We start from the raw sequence: 17,023 nt of genomic DNA on the forward strand, positions 1-17,023 counted from the left end.
TTCTAAAAGAGGACACGACTACAAATCAGTGGTATTTACAACACTGTTCCAGAACAGTTTAACCCAAATATCCAGATATGTGCAGCGCATTTTTTGGAGGACTGTTTACTGATCCTGGGAGAGTAACATTAGATTAAAATGCCGGCAGTTCTGACTCACAGTCTGTAAGTACGTTTTCATTTAAAGGATTTGCCACTGATGATTCAAACGCAAGTTTTGGGCAGTAGAGTAGCACTTGTTGTTTGTCATTTCTCTGATCACAAATGCAGAAAGAGTTTTATGTTTATGCAATGCAACACAACGCGTAAAAAGACAGTATAAGTCATTATAATCAGTAATTATGTCCCCACTGGATGCAACAAATGACTCGTTTGTAATGGGTTTTAATGTTTTTGTCTCATCGCTCTGGCCGGGACACGGCATCAACAGTATGTGAGGGGCGTAACATTTCCGTCTCACGCTTGAGGTATTCGGCCAATCACAACGCATTGAATAGCTGGCCAATCAGAGCACACCTTGCTTTTCAGACCGATGAGTTTTGTAAAAATTGATGCGTTTCAAAAAGGCGGGGCATAGAGGAGAAACAATAATGTACAGTATGTGGAAAATAATGTGTTTTTTTTACTTTAGACCGCATAAACACATTTCATTACATCAAATACACAAAATAATGTTCTTTTTAGCAGCATCATATGACCCCTTTAAAGCTTTAACGTTTGGTCATTTTATTATGTGTTTTTGTCATGTTTAGTAGCTTTTTTTATATACTATATCTGTTCACCTTTTATTTATTTGTATTTCCATTTAAGTTTTAGCATTTTTAAATTGTATCTTTAGAAGTTTTTTTATATGTATATTTTACTGCAGTTAATGTTTATTTAACAGAATTTAAATAAAGTTTGTAACAGTTTTAATTTTCTGTTTAATTTAATTTTTTATTTGTTTTATTTTTAATTAACTATAATAATCCTGCATTGAATTGATCAAAAGTAATACAAAGACATTTATTTTATAATTTTATTTATTTATTTTATTTTATTACACAACATTTATATTTTAAATTGATGTTCTTTTGAATTTTCTATTCATTAAAAAGATTCCTTGATGAATACAAAATGTTTCTTGAACAGCAAAATCAGCATATTAGAATGATTTCTGAAGGGTCGTGTGACACTAAAATAAATAAACCATTACCTGTCCTAACCAAGAGCAACGCAATAAAGCAACAAGTGAAAAAAATCTCCTCCTTGTAACTATTTGTTTTTGTCTTAACCAGCAGGACATAGTTTGGATGGCTTGGTTTCAATTTAAACAATATATTAACCAACAATCCAACATGTTCTGATTGGCTTTTACTGTATTGTGTGCAGCACCACGCAGCATTTTTGCTTTCAAAGTGGACCGGCAAGTCAATTGTCACTGGAAACTTACCGTGTCACGCCTGGTTAAGACACGGTGTGATCTGGCTGTTGTTTATTCGACAGCAAAACCCCCCAATGCATTTCCATCATTCTACCCCTTGTCTCGTTTTCCTTGAAAATAGTGAAACTCACATCGGCACAATCCCTCAGGTGAGGCAGCGGACTCATGCAGAGCAGGTATCACATTTGATTTCCTTTTCAATTACCGGCAGAGTGGCAGTGGGCTGTGCCCTGGCGAGCGAGCTGAGGAAGGCCGGCTCTGATGGTGAGGTTTGGCTGCTCAATCACAGTCCGGTGGAGCAGAGGAGCAAAGGCAGCACGCCAGATGAAACACAATAATGACTTCTCAAATGCTACGACTGCACCGAGGAAATGGAGAAAGAAAATCAGACAACTTGCTCTGTTTTTTTTTTCATTTCCGCTGAGAAAGAGAGATGCGAGTGAGAAGGGTGTAATAGGAAGTGAAGGACAGATGAGGAAAGGAGAAAGAGAGCCGGTATGGAAATCTCGGAAGGAACAAATTTAAGCATTGACACTGACAGTGTATCTCTTGACAGTTCACTCATTATAGCCACGACGTGCCCTGCGAGTATTATAGCACTGTCAGTCAGAAACACGGTAATCAGAAGAATAAAAGATGTTATTAGTAAAACATTTCTCTGCATTATGTTATATGTCTGTGCCTCTTTTTCAAAATATAATACAAACCTATTATCATTAGAGAATGTGTCAAAGACAATCTGATTTGAACCCATTTTACTTCATAATGTGACATTGTTAAAGGTGCAATAGTTGATTGTCTTCAGAAACATTTTTTGTTATGCTGGTTGAAAGTCTCTTCACATCCCGATAGCAATCAATAATTTAAGTGGTCTAAATGTATTTATCTGCATTTATATATTCTGTGGAAGACGTAGGACCAAGAAATATTTGTCCAATCAAACCGCTCGGTCCGAGCATTTTAATTGGCTTTCCTACCTGCCTGTCAATGTATGTATTATCATACCGCTGCACACCATGTTCACGCAGACAGGATACGTCATCAGCGCGTTCACGCACGCTATGCAGACAGAGTGAGAATCGCAGACAAACATCAACAACCTGATCTTCCTTCCTGGTATTGGAGTACTTTTACTAACTGTAACTAATAAAGTTTTCTCACAGATGAATGACACATGATGTAGCCCAGCGGTTCCCTGCTCCCTATTCCCTGAGCAGGGGAAATCCTTTTACGTTTACTTCACTTCAGAACATTCATTCATGGATTTGCGCACATGGATCTTCACACACAGACGAAACTTACTAGAGAAGTGTGAAATGTGACATAATATACCTCTGTAAATAAATGCGAGGACTGGAATTGGGAACCGCTGATGTAGCCTAAGCCTATTGTAGTAATGTTGTCTCTGGTATTCTGGTCTGTGGAGATTGGGTCTGTGAGCGTATATGCGTTCAGGGGGCGTGGCTTTGGACGGCGATTGCAGGGAGGGTGGGACGTTCGCTTCCAGTGCTATCAGGCTAAAGTTAGCATTTCCCAAGACCTCCTACTGCGCCTTTAAGTAAAACATGATATTTAATGAGAAAATCGCAAAACGGGAATTATTGGATTATAAAATGTGGGGTTACAGACCAGAATGGAGCCAGAATAAATGTGAGATTGCTAAAACAACGCCTAAATATTAAAGTTGTGATGTAATGGAAGTATCTTAGATACCGTCTTTCATATTGTGACTTACATCCCGGTGAAAATACGAAGTTTAGTTGAACTAAATGATTGGGTAAGTCCAGCGAACCCGGTCTCGTGAAAATGCGTATTGATAGCACTTTTTTGTATTTTGCATGCTATTTATAGGCAGAAATGGACTTTGGTGTGCATATGATACGCACATGTTTGACATGCATATAATACGCAGTTTTTGCGTGCATATGCACTTAATCCAGCATATGTCACCAGAGAGAAGACTGTTGTTCTGCAAGATCAAGTTGACATTTTGTTCTGATTGATTCACAATTAAGGAATACTTCATAAAAATACAATTTGGACATGAGTTATGCATTTTGTAAATGAGTTTGTTACTTAATTGGAGCACATTTGGAGAAATTTAATTCTGAATCCTACTTTTCATTTCATGCTGACTTTAATTATGGCATATGTGACATGAGTGGAAAAGGAAAATTGTTTCAAACAACATTTATTTTTCTTTGGAAAAACATGCACTGATAAATGGTTGACACTAGACCAGAAACAAGCAAATAAATAGTCAATTTTGAAATATGAAGTTGATAATACATGACAAATGTATTTCATAAGCTGGCTACCTTGACTGAGACTGTGCAGTCAAGAGTAATGGCATTCATATATTCAACAGTGTTTTATGTTTGCTCTTAGGAACATCTTATAGGAGTAAAATAACACATCAAATAAAAACTGAGTGGAATAATATTGGTACTGCAGACTGAAGGAAGGTTCAGTGGCTCAGGTGCAATATTTCAGATGAGAGATTTTATCTAAATGAATTCCAAACAATACACGCAAGAGCTACAATGACAGTCCTAAGAATGAAATGAGATTCCACATATTTCTCTAATCCATATACAGACAAACTTAATTATTGTAAAGTCATCTCTTTCAGTTTTCACAGTTTTTTTTGTGCAGCACTGGCTTTATATATATTATGAGTATTATGTGATGAAATTCATACTATTCTAACAGTCCTACTAATTCATTTTTTTCATTAAAATGTTTAGGCCAATATTGCAATTTTAAAGAAATATATTGCATTAAAAAGAAAAATGGAAATATTTTCTGTGGTCTCAAACTTCTGGCCCCTGATGTGTGCTGTATATAAGTGTTGGACAATTCCTTGCTCTGAGCTCTGCTCGGGGATCACCGTATTTTTAGTATTGAAGTAAATCTTTCATGAGAGCTAAGTGTTTTGGCACGTCAAAAATCTTTGGTTTGTTTACTAGGGGGCATTACAAGCTTTTTGAAACTTACAAATACTGTTTGTTTTATCTTGAGAAGCCAGCTGCTAAAGCAAGGCTGGATATGGGAATTGAAAACAAACGCAATTTGCAGATTTACTTTCTCCTCTGTCACACAATCCCCTTCAATGTCACTGTCGTTTTGTGTGCTGCATGCCTGCTCACTACAGCTACGCTGTTTTTGTAAACAACCAAAAAAATCCATTCTTCTCATGAGCTCATGCTATTGAAACCGGGTTAGGTGCTTTGTCAAGTGCAACCCCTCAGAGAATTGTAATCAATATATATTTATAAGCTGAAAAAACGAAATTCAAACTGGTCTGAACTATTATTCTTAAAGGTGAAGTGTGGAATTTGAATGTGTAGAGGCAACAATTCAAGGATCAACTTCCATGAATATTGTAAACACTGTGGTGCTTTTAAAGGCTGTTTGTTTGAGCCAAGGTCAAGGTTTGGCTGGTTAGCTTGCAAACAATAGCAGAAGGGTTTAAAACATTTATTTTGGACCCTTTGCAAAGACCCACCCCCCTTTGTTACTGTAGCTATGTCCGACAAGCCATGCCGCTCTTACACCAAACATCATGTTCACACAGTTAAAAATACATTGAGGAGCAAAGAGGAAACTGACAAGGCGCCAACAAACAAGACAGAGCAGGTTACTTTAGAAATAATGACTTAGATTTCAATTTTTGTAATTTTCTAAGAAATTCAAACAATAACTACAGTTTTGTGGCTCTTTAATGTGTCGTCACAGATCGCTGTAGTGCCTCAGCTCAAGCGCCATGTGAACCATCATCTCTTCCTCTTTACTTGTTATAGTTTGAAATAAACATGAATGAACATCAGAAGGTATCTTGTTTCAACCGCAGAAAGACATCTGGTTTGTTTGTTGGACAAAAATCGCGTTATGATTGGTCAGATCGACTGTCAATCAAACTCCCTGTGAAAGGTCAATTAAAAGAAATGTCACAACTTATCTTCTGAGTCCAATGGATAAGCTCAATAAGCAGCACTTGTGGCATAATGTTGATTATCATGAAATATTTTTTTCAACCCGTCCTACCTTTTCTACATAAAAAGCAAAAATCTGGTTTACAGTTAGTTACATTCTTAAATGTAGTGAAGTGGGCCAATTTGCAAGTGTTAAAATACTCAATGATGCAATAGTTAAACCAAGACATACACAGTATGTGTAACATCACTCACTAACCTTTTCCATGTGAAGCTATATCCCATTTTATATGCATTGCCATGAAAATTGAATAGCTAAAAGCCTGAAATGATGAAAATAACTTTACACCTTCAATAGTACACAACTTTACTCAAAAACATTATTTTATCACAAGCTTCATAAAAGAAGTGCATTTGATTATACTGAATGTGCACTTGTAGTGTACTTCAAATCTTATCTAAATAATGGTAGTATCTAAATATATATTTTTTAAATTGAGAACAGAATAAAATGCTACTTAAATAAATAGAAGATAGTGTTTATTAAGACTTAATAACACTTTTAAAAGGTGCACTTTGTAATAATGTCAAATCAAACATTTCAAAGTCATTTTATAAAATCGTTTTAATAATATTTAGTCATGTTTTAACAAAGTACACTTATTTTGATAACATACTCATATACATACAGTATTTGATTATAATTTTAACTAGTGTGTTGAACTGGTGTGTAAAGTTAATATATTTTAAATGTACTAAACGGCAACTTCATTTCAAATGTGTAATTACAAATTTATTTAAATACATAAGATGCGAGTTTCACAATAAAGTATATTTTAGTTTACCATAAGTGATTTCAGTACATTCAGCAGTACATTTTAACCATATTATTTAAAACACAATAGAAGTAATTATGAAAATACATGAAAACATTCACTAAAGTTCAACTTAAGTGGGTCAAAAATTAGATTAAATTGCATTTAATCTAATTTAAACTATACATTTTCAATTAATTGTAATTAACATTCAATAGTATATTCTTTTATTATTTCTGTAATAAGTACTCCTTTTAAAAGTATGCTGAAGTGTACTCCTGTACACTGCTGGCATTTTAGCTTTTCTTGTATTGAACACAGAATGTTCCTTTAAAGGGGTCATATGATGCTATTTTAAAGATCATTATTTTGTGTATTTGGTGTAGCAGAATATGTTGACATGCTTTAATGTTCAAAAAACACATTATTTTTCAAATACTGTACATTATTGTAGGTCATCTATGCCCCGCCTCTCTCAAACATGTCGTTTTCAACAAAGCCCCCTCCTTTGACAAGCACAGTCTGCTCTGATTGGCCAGCTGACCCAGTGCATTGTGATTGGCCGAACACCACAAGCACGCGTTGAAAATGTAACGCCCCTTACTATAATCGCGAGCTTCAGCTTTCAAAGTAAATATCAAGACAGTTAATAATGTCATTAGTTTTACCATCAGTTCAAGCCCGAAAGAGGAACAGAGTCGCGTGACAGACACAGTGATGATGCAGTACACAAGCCGCGGTTAAGACAGCTGACGTGCTATGATTTCTGACAGGCAGTTCACTCTCCTGTGATGTGACCCTGTTCCCCTCACACACACACAAAACAGTCAATAGCAAATACATAAACTAATAACAAAACATACGTACAGTCGCTGATTCAGAAGAGCCAGATTGTCATAGCAAAGTCGGAATTGACCCTTTTTTTATCCCTAATTGTAGTTTAGTCAGCCATATGACATGTGACGACTAGAATGCAAGCACTAGACAGATTTCTCCACCACACACTACAACATGTATAGCACTAGTGATAATGATGTCACTGATGATGTAAAGAGACAATCTCTACAATCTCTTTACACATCTTTTCACTTTAAATACGCTTCTGTGGGATGCTGTTACATATCTTGAAATCATATTATTAAACTGAGTCACTGTCTGGTTCCTCTTCACAAGAGAGAGTCACGCATAACGTGGTGTCCTTTTATAGCGAGCAGCAAGTGATCAAGGGCTCACGTCACACTCCACATGGCCAAAGACAGAGATCAGCCAGCCAGGCCTGACAGAAGGTTGGGGGAGTGACGGCTGCATCGCTCCAGACTATGAGCTCATGGAGCGTCTACGGGAAAAGTGGCCCACAAACTAAAAAAAGTGTGGGATGTGTTTTTATGTATAGATGAGCTTCTTTTTGAGGGTATATATTTTATTATAATCATTAAAAAAAACAGCAACTTTAGTATAAGGACTAATTCTCACTAATAACTACACTCTTAAAAATAAAGGTGCTTCACGATGCCATAGAAGAACCTTTTTGTCTAAATGGTTACATAAAGAACCTTTAACATCTGAAGAACCTTTCTGTTTCACAAAAGGTTCTTTGGGGCGAAAAAAGGTTCTTCAGATTACAAAAATGTAAGAAAGAGATGGTTCTTTAAAGAACCTTTGACTGAATGGTTCTTTGTGGAACCAAAAATGGTTCTTCTATGGCATCGCTTGAAGAACCTTTTGAAGCACCTTTATTTTTAAGAGTGTAGTTGCTTATTAGCATGCCTACTTTTGTTTATTAGTGCTTATAAAGCACATACTCTGCATGAACATATTCTACATCCCTTATCAAACCCAGTACCTAAACTTAACAACCACCTTACTAACGAATAATAAGCAGCAAATTATTAGTTTACTCAGGGAAAAATTATAGTTAATGGTTTGTTAATAGTGAATATTAGACCTTAAAATAAAGTGGAAAAAAACATTAATATATATTTAAAAAACTTCTAACAATAATTTGAAAATAAATATTTAAAAAATGTGGTTGGTTTTTTTTCTATGTTTATTTTAAAATAAATATTTGGGGAAAAGGAAAAATACAAACTTAGTTCCAACAAATGGCAAATTTAATCTAATTAGCATTTTCTGTAATATTTTGATTTGCATATAGTATACAGTCGTTACAGAAAAATGTGAACATGTGAAAATGTTTTGTGACAGTTCATCCAACTATGACGTGTGAAAACAGAATATTGGTTTATTTACATTAAATATTACAATATTTACATTAAAAATTTTAAATCTAATTGACGTCTTTTTTCCAATTATTCTTTATATTATATCCCAATTTATTTATTTTTGGCACTACATGGCTGTATTTTCATTCAAATGTAGGTTTCTTACAAACTGCTGTACATCTACAGCTTTTTAACAATCACAGAATAGAATAAATTCCCTTTTCCTGACACTTGCACAAACTTTTATAATGAATTTAACTAGGCAGAAAAGATACAAGAGGTCCGGAAGGTTAAACGGAATGATTAAAGGCTGTTCCAATTTTGCGAACACACAAGAGAACAGTGATTCAAAACTTGTTTAAGATTTGGTTTTATCTGTCAGGTGACCTTTTCTCCAGACTGTACAGCTCTATTCTACTGAAGCCAGAATCCATAAATCCTATGGTGACTATTCATTCATGATATACAGCCGCCTCTAAAACAGTCTGGCCAAGAAACAAAGTATTGACATGTTAAATTGAGCGTGATGTTTCATTGCTCACCAATTGCTATTCTTCCTATGTCAAAGTGAGAGCTTTTTCAATGCGATGGTCTGATCAGGAGCTGCCAGCTGTGCTCTCTGAGACGCTCGTGCAGAGTTTTGTCTCTCTAAACAAACTTTAGTAAAATCCCAGAGGAACGGCTGAACTATTTACAGCAGTCTTTAAAGATACAAACAGAAAAGAGCCACGATTCCCTTGACAGCCAATTGTGAATAAAGAAGCTTTCTGTGGCTCGGACTAACATCAAACGCAAATGAGCTAGATTTCTCAGGTGGCAGATGGTGCTTTCAAAACACTGTTAAAATTCCAGATTAACACCAGCTCCAAAAATAAATGATCTATGACAAACTTTGTGTAAGCTTATGCATGATCAAGGCCCCTCATTGTGATGTTGATAACAGAGGAGTTAAAAAATAAACAATAGCTGAGGATGCAAATGACTAAGCTGGTTGGAGTTGTGGAGAATGACATACAGTGGAGTCCAAAAGTCAGAGACGTCTTTTTATATTTTTTTCCTGTAATACAACATTTGTCATTAGTAATTGTATTGTAAATATGATCCATACAGCATCTTGTGCTTCCATGGAAGAAGAACTATCTTTACGAAAGTCACTAATATGTCATAGCTAAAAGGAATAGTTCACCCAAAACTGAAAATTTGCTGAAAATTTACCCACCATCAGGCCATCCAAGATGTAAATGAGTTGTTTTTTTATTGGAACAGATTCTGAGAAATTTAGCATTACATCACTTGCTCACCAATGGATCCTCTGCAGTGAATGGGTGCCAACAGAATGAGAGTCCAAACATCTGATAAAAACATCACAATAATGTACACACGTGGTTAGAATTGTTGGTACAAATATGATCAAAGAAGGCTGTTAAAATAAATCTGCATTGTTAATCCTTTTGATCTTTTATTTTTTTTAAATCACAAAAATCTAACCTTTCATTGGAGAATAAGAATTTAAAATGGGGGGAAATATCATTATGAAATAAATGTTTTTGTCAAATACACATTGGACACAATTATTGGTACCCCTAGAAATTCTCATGAGTAAAATATATCTGAAATATATTTCCATTCATATTCACAATTTTGAGCACACCAGGGTGATTATGAACATGAAAATATGCAGCCATGGCTTCCTGTTTCACAGAAATATAAATAGGAGGGAAAACAAAGGCCAAATTCCCTTAATCATATAGGGATACTAAAGGATAGTTCTTCAAATAAGAATAGTTCATAGTGCAGAACATTAAATATTTATCATTCATTTGCTGTACATCTACATCATAATTGTTGTTTTAAATCGAATATGTTGGTTATCTCCAGGTTTAAAATTTGAATTCCATATATTGAAAGCATTCTAAGACTTTCAAGATCTCAAGATGAAAAAGGCCATTATTTAGTCATTAAAATAAAATAGAGCTGACAGAAACTAAAATCTATTTTAGTTTCTGAAAGACATATATGCTCTCCAGTCTCCACAAAGAAAGAACCTCCTGAGATGCACAACAGAAACAAATGGGATAATTCACTATGTATTGAGCTTTAAACAATGGGGTGCATCTCTTGCACAAACCGTCATTCAGCTTCAGCTGTCCTTTATACGACTTTAAGCATCAGGCTGTTGAAGAAAAAAAAAGGTTAGAAAAAATAGAAAGATGGCACTTTTCCATGGCTTTCTGTACGTTTTGAAAATCACTCTACTAAGTCAATAGGACCTGGAAAATGAAATTAGGCCATTATGTACCTGGTTACCATGGTAATAACAAGACCAAGTGATCCCTTAGTGTCTCTCAAGTACTTTACGGATGGCCTCATTGACTCGTGCATTCTGATAATCCTCATTCAGTTCTGCAGTTTTCATGACATTTTATGAATTTGCTCAGAACATGAATATTCCAAAAGTCTGTTTTGTTTTTAGTTGCATTACTGCTTCTTTTTCCTTTCATAGGTTACAATTTCTGCACCTTAGGCAGGTCTATTTGTCCTCTCAAAGACAAACAATGCAGATTGCTCATTCATCTGCATCAGTATATAATTAGCTTATTCTGAGCGGGGGTCTTGTTTGCCGTGCCAAATGCCCATAAGGACCGGTATAATTTTGTAAATACAGACCATGCAAAACAAGGGATTAATCCAGAATGTAACACAATAAACTTGATTTATATGATCTCTCTCAAGATATGTAAGCCTATCTGGGGTTTGAATTTTAATTGTGTTATCAACTGTGTAACTGGCAACTAAATTGACTTTTGACTATACATTTGATTTAGTGAGGTAGCAGAGCTTCGGTAGAGCTACCAAACTACATTATACATTTGCTCACAATTCCAAGAATTACTCACTAAATGCCTACAGACAACATTGTATGACAAATGGACAAACACACAAGCCATTTTTAGGGAAAATAGAACTGGCTCTCTCTATGATGCATTACAGTGTGCAGGAAAAGAATACCCTTAATAAACTTATTTAATCTAATCCACCATTTTGGGGTAAAAAATTAGGCTGAGGTGGGAGAAGGTATATTGGCAAGTGTTTGAATATCATATCATATTAAATATGCTATCATCTCTAAATACATGATTATACACACCATGTGCAATGTGACAAAATGTAACTTTGAGCTGAATGAATAACGGACCATACTATATTAAGGCTGTGCTGATGCAATTTTAATCCAGTTTAATATATTTCTTATATATTTTGATCCAGTTCGATTAATCACAATTTCATTGTCCAAGTATGTAACATGTTTATTTTTTACATTCATGTTGTTAAAATGCAACCACCATCAAAACTTCAAACTCAGAACTGGCATGCACAGTGATGATTAGTTGAAAATAAATTCACCAGGACACATGCTTTCACCTTATGATGTATCTGCTCATTTGCATAAAGTTGAATCTGCTCAACTTTCATCTCCATGGTGTCGGTCACTCATGTCGCTGATTCACCAAATGTCCTCGAAAATAAATACTATCATGTGGCTTTGTCCCTGCCAAACACAGTGTGAACGCTCATTGAACATCACTCCGTATGAGGCTGAGGTGGGAGAAGGTATATTGGCAAGTGTTTGAATATCATATCATATTAAATATGCTATCATCTCTAAATACATGATTATACACACCATGTGCAATGTGACAAAAGTGTAACTTTGAGCTGAATGAATAACGGACCATACTATATTAAGGCTGTGCTGATGCAATTTTAATCCAGTTTAATATATTTCTTATATATTTTGATCCAGTTCGATTAATCACAATTTCATTGTCCAAGTATGTAACATGTTTATTTTTTACATTCATGTTGTTAAAATGCAACCACCATCAAAACTTCAAACTCAGAACTGGCATGCACAGTGATGATTAGTTGAAAATAAATTCACCAGGACACATGCTTTCACCTTATGATGTATCTGCTCATTTGCATAAAGTTGAATCTGCTCAACTTTCATCTCCATGGTGTCGGTCACTCATGTCGCTGATTCACCAAATGTCCTCGAAAATAAATACTATCATGTGGCTTTGTCCCTGCCAAACACAGTGTGAACGCTCATTGAACATCACTCCGTATTTAAAATATTGTTGAATTAAATCGAATCATTGAACCCTCTCAAGAAACCCGAAACAAATAGTAAAAGTAACCTACATATATTTTTAAACAAATAAAAGTCTATGTAAGTTCCAGACATTTCAGCATAGATAAAAGTAAGTTATTAATACTTATTAAGTTTTATTTATTAATTTTTTTTTATAACAAGATGTAACCCTAACAACAGCTTTATTTCAGTTCACTTGCACGCGGTCCAACGAATTGCTTCAGCGTTAAAAAGTAAATTGATTTTATTTTGTTATTTTATTTTATTATATTTTAATAGTTGATTCCGTTCAAGACATTGTATAATTCGCATGCTGCTGCATTAGCCGCGGTATATGAGTTGCGCATACATTTTACGTGCAACATGTTCTTTATGTGAGAATTACAGGACTTGATATTGATGGACACACATTCCGCTCTCTCTCTCTCCTTCTCCAAATCCTTTTGTTACTTCCATGTGCCCATACTTGGGTCTCTCCCCTCCTCCTCTCTCATCACTACGCATTCAGTCTCACTCAGCGCTCTGTTCAAGCGCAGCTCATTGCGCTCCAGACGCTCCACGCACCCGAGTGCGCAAGACCGCTGGTGTTTAGGATAGGCTAAAATAGTAGACAAAACACAGTAGTGTTTATTGCAATGCCACACTTGGAACGATAGAAATCTACATATATATTCAAACATTTGCATACTTCAAAGCCTGCATAAACCAACCGTGGCGCTCAAGTATCTTCAAACATGAGCATCATCTCGGATGGCGGTGATGTTCTTGATGGAGATATGCGTGCTGACACTTCATGACAAAAGATACCCAACACTGTTTTTCAGCGTCCGATCAGCCGTGGCAAAGAAGAGGAGAGAAGAGCGCAGGATGAAAAGCACTGGCTTACTACTAGGTTACTTTTTGATGAAAGTTCTTGTGTGCGACGCGGAAGGAGAACCTGGGGAAAACCTGGATGTTTTGGTGACGGCGTCGGGGTCCAACGACTCCAGAGACGGGCAGAACGGTCTCTCTGAGACCCCTCACACGGAGGACAGGTGTCGGGGCTATTATGATGTGATGGGTCAGTGGGATCCTCCGTTCGTGTGCCGGACTGGTAGCTACCTGTACTGTTGCGGGACCTGTGGCTTCAGGTTCTGCTGCGAGTTTAAAAACTCCAGATTAGATCAGACCACCTGCAAAAACTACGACACCCCGCCGTGGTCCATGACGGGCAGACCACCGCCGAAGATGATGGATCAACACGATCCGACTAAGGATAAAACCAATTTGATTGTGTATATCATATGCGGAGTAGTTGCTATCATGGCGCTGGTTGGGATATTCACCAAACTTGGCTTGGAGAAGGCGCATCGACCTCACAGAGAGAACATGTCGAGGTAAGTGACTTGTGTTTACAAGTTGAAGTTCAAACGATATTGTAAACTGTCTGCGTTATTGTTGTGGAGCTGATTTTATCCAATGGGAATGAAAGAAAGTGGGATTAAAAAAAAAATCGATTTTTTCCAAAACCAATTTGCCTAGGCTATCCATGTAATTTTACACCTCTATATGTATTTGTGTCTATTTTTATTTATCCTTTCAAGAAGTTGTTGTAAATTGTTGTATGAGATGAGCAGTTTATTCCAGGGAGAATAAAAAAAATACAAATGAGATCTCCTTAATATCTCAATAATTTGTAGACAACAATGCAATTTAACAAAGAGCAAATGGAGATGTTTACTTACTGTAAGTCGCTTGCTTGTTTCTACTACAGAGTTTCAGAAAAGATCTTACAATGTCACAAACAGTTCTGCAATTTGCAAGATATCAAAAGTCTGCAATCAAATGCTTCATTATGGCCTCAACTATTTGTCAATACAGCCTTCCTGAGATATCAGAGATATGCTGTTTGCTGATTTTATAGCTCAACAATCTCAATATAGGTCAACAATGACCTCATTTGTATCTATTTTATTCTGGCCTAATAAGATTTGTTTGTTTTGTTTATTTACATTGATATCACTATGAAATAGAACTGAGAATGCTTATGTCTTCTAAGCTATCAATGAGCAACATCTAAACTTGACAGTTTTCCTCTGAGATGTCATTCAGCGTAGCTCAAGTCTTTCAAGGATTACACTGACACAACTCTATCACCATGACGTTGTGCTAGTTTTTCCTAACTTCTACTGGCTTCATTTTCCTGTCTATCTATTTATCACTCAGGCAGTTGACAACACTGACATGTACAGAAGTCCAGAAAATGCTCCTTTAGTTTAACAGACAGGTATTTATTTGAGGTTCAAGGTTTAGTGGGCCTACTTAAGTGGTGCAAAGTAACCTTCCTTCAAATCAAGAAAAAGGGTTTTCTTTCTTTTAATAACTAAAGACTAAAGACTAGACATGTTTTCCCCTGAAGACTCAAGATAAAGTGCAGATAATCAGAGAGAGCTGAAAGCAGATAAAAGACTACAAAAGATACTGACTAGCATTCAGGTCTAAATCATCTGTTGATCAGCAGTGTTTTAAACATTCATCAACATCTCCGTAAGTCTCTAATTATCTCCATGGTGAGGCACAGATTTTGTCTGTAAAAGCTTCTACTCCAAAGAAGCGAACACTCTCGTACACTCACTCATCTAAACATCAGTAGAGAGGTGTCCATGACATTAGTAGGATAACGGACACTGATCTGTGCCTATTGACGCTAATATTTCAAGGACATTCTGTTTGTGCACTGACCTTTCACTCTATTTAGACTAACCCATACACATACTCAAAACTCATATGGGCCATAGTGTCCCACCCACCACCCACAACCAGCCATTTACACCCTTTTAATCAAGTGCCTTTTGAATATTGCACCATGCTGACTTGCACCATTTTCATGATAGTTTAATGTAGCTCTACAAAAAGGTCTTTTAAAGTTTTGGTGTGAATGAATCTATCTCTCAGTTTTATGTACACAAGGTTGGGTTGTGAAACCCAAATAAAGTTTTTGTAGCTTTTAGACAATGTCTAAAATGTCTAGATGTCTAGACAATGTCCTAATAGAAATATTAGGTCAAACATTTGACAGTACACTCTTAAATACTAACAAATACAATTTTTAGCAGATATACACAATTTAACCCTCATGTTGTGTTTCAGTCTTTTTGACCTAGAGAGGATTTGTTTTTCTCTGAAAATGCTAGTTGAATGAATGGCCTACAAAATCTGTAAAAAAAAAAAATTCTATATTATTACCAAATCTTGGTTTCAAACTTTTTTATCAACTTTCAATTAGCACAGTTTTTGTATTTCTTTTTTAAAATGGTTGATTATAGACCTCATTGATCTGAGCTTACGCTTCTTAGATTTTGAGTGAACATTTCCAAAATTATCCACAAATAATGCACAAATGAAACATAATTTGTGGATAATTTTGGCAATTTTCACTCAAAAACTGAGGTTCATGAGCTCAGATCAATGTGGTCTATCAGATCTAATAAAAAAGGCTGAATCCATGATTTGGTTATATATAAAATAGTGATTAAATGTACAAGCAATTTTTAAAAATCAATTTTTATTTTTACCTGGAACTCCAAATTATGCACAGCACAGGGTTTTCAAAATGTACAGATTTGATTATATAAGAAATCAGACAAAAATATTCATGACTCATCTTCGTCTTGCACTAATGGGCGTGTCTAAAATTGAATCCTGTTAAATGCTTTCAAGAATGAGAATGTCCCTCAATAATAATAGTAATGATACTATTTTCCTGTTTCAATACAAAATATGTCAACAGAGGAAAGAAAACTACTCATCAAGATGTTTTATCAGACTTTCATTTTGGTCTGATATAACGCATTGGTTTAATTGTCAACATTTATCTATAATCTACTGAACAAACCTTAAGGCCATTTTGATGAGGAAATGTCAGTCATGAACAGTATAAATATGTATTGAATTGCTCTACATGAATTAACAGTTTTTTTGTAAGATGAGTAAATAAAGCCTTTCTCCATAGAGCGCTGGCCCAGGTGATGCGCCAGACAGCTCCAGGAGAACATGTGGAGAGAGAGGAGAGCTTGGCGGTGCATGGACAACACTACGAGAACATGCAGGCCAGAGCAACAGGAAACAACCTGCGTAAGTAAATCTGTTCCTTACCATCAGAGCTCACGCACAACAGGTCGAATCCACGTCACTCAAAGCTCAGTTTAGCTCGTTCTGGAAAACACTCTCCGCTGTGACAATCCAATAGTAGCAGATGCATCTTCTTTACCCCAGAGAAGCAGCTGTGAGGTCCTATGGCTATTCATCAGTAAATATATTCGCCTGCTTGATTCGACTCCTACTGAGAACAGGGGAAGTCGTTACAGAAGCCCATTTTTGGCGTGTCCGGTGGGCTGCAGTAGCACTTGCATATATAGTGATCATTTAACATGGTGAGATAGTAATTACCACAGGCTAAGTGACTGACTAACACACACAGCAAGCACACACACT

The 17,023-nt window shown here is 35.9% G+C and overlaps 1 protein-coding gene across 1 annotated transcript; it reads left to right on the forward strand.

The window, feature by feature from the left end:
- Positions 1-13,218: 13,218 nt before the first annotated feature.
- On the forward strand, positions 13,219-16,663 carry LOC107572172 (protein shisa-9B-like; the record flags this gene model as incomplete). The annotated part of the gene is made up of 2 exons (XM_016258581.1): positions 13,219-13,926; positions 16,542-16,663. Coding segments are annotated over exons 1-2 (748 nt in total), but the record flags the coding sequence as incomplete, so codon positions are not given.
- Positions 16,664-17,023: the final 360 nt, after the last annotated feature.

The sequence above is a fragment of the Sinocyclocheilus grahami genome, unplaced genomic scaffold (genome assembly GCF_001515645.1).
Source record: "Sinocyclocheilus grahami isolate Dianchi unplaced genomic scaffold, SAMN03320097.WGS_v1.1 scaffold1711.1, whole genome shotgun sequence".
Classification (NCBI taxonomy): domain Eukaryota; kingdom Metazoa; phylum Chordata; class Actinopteri; order Cypriniformes; family Cyprinidae; genus Sinocyclocheilus; species Sinocyclocheilus grahami.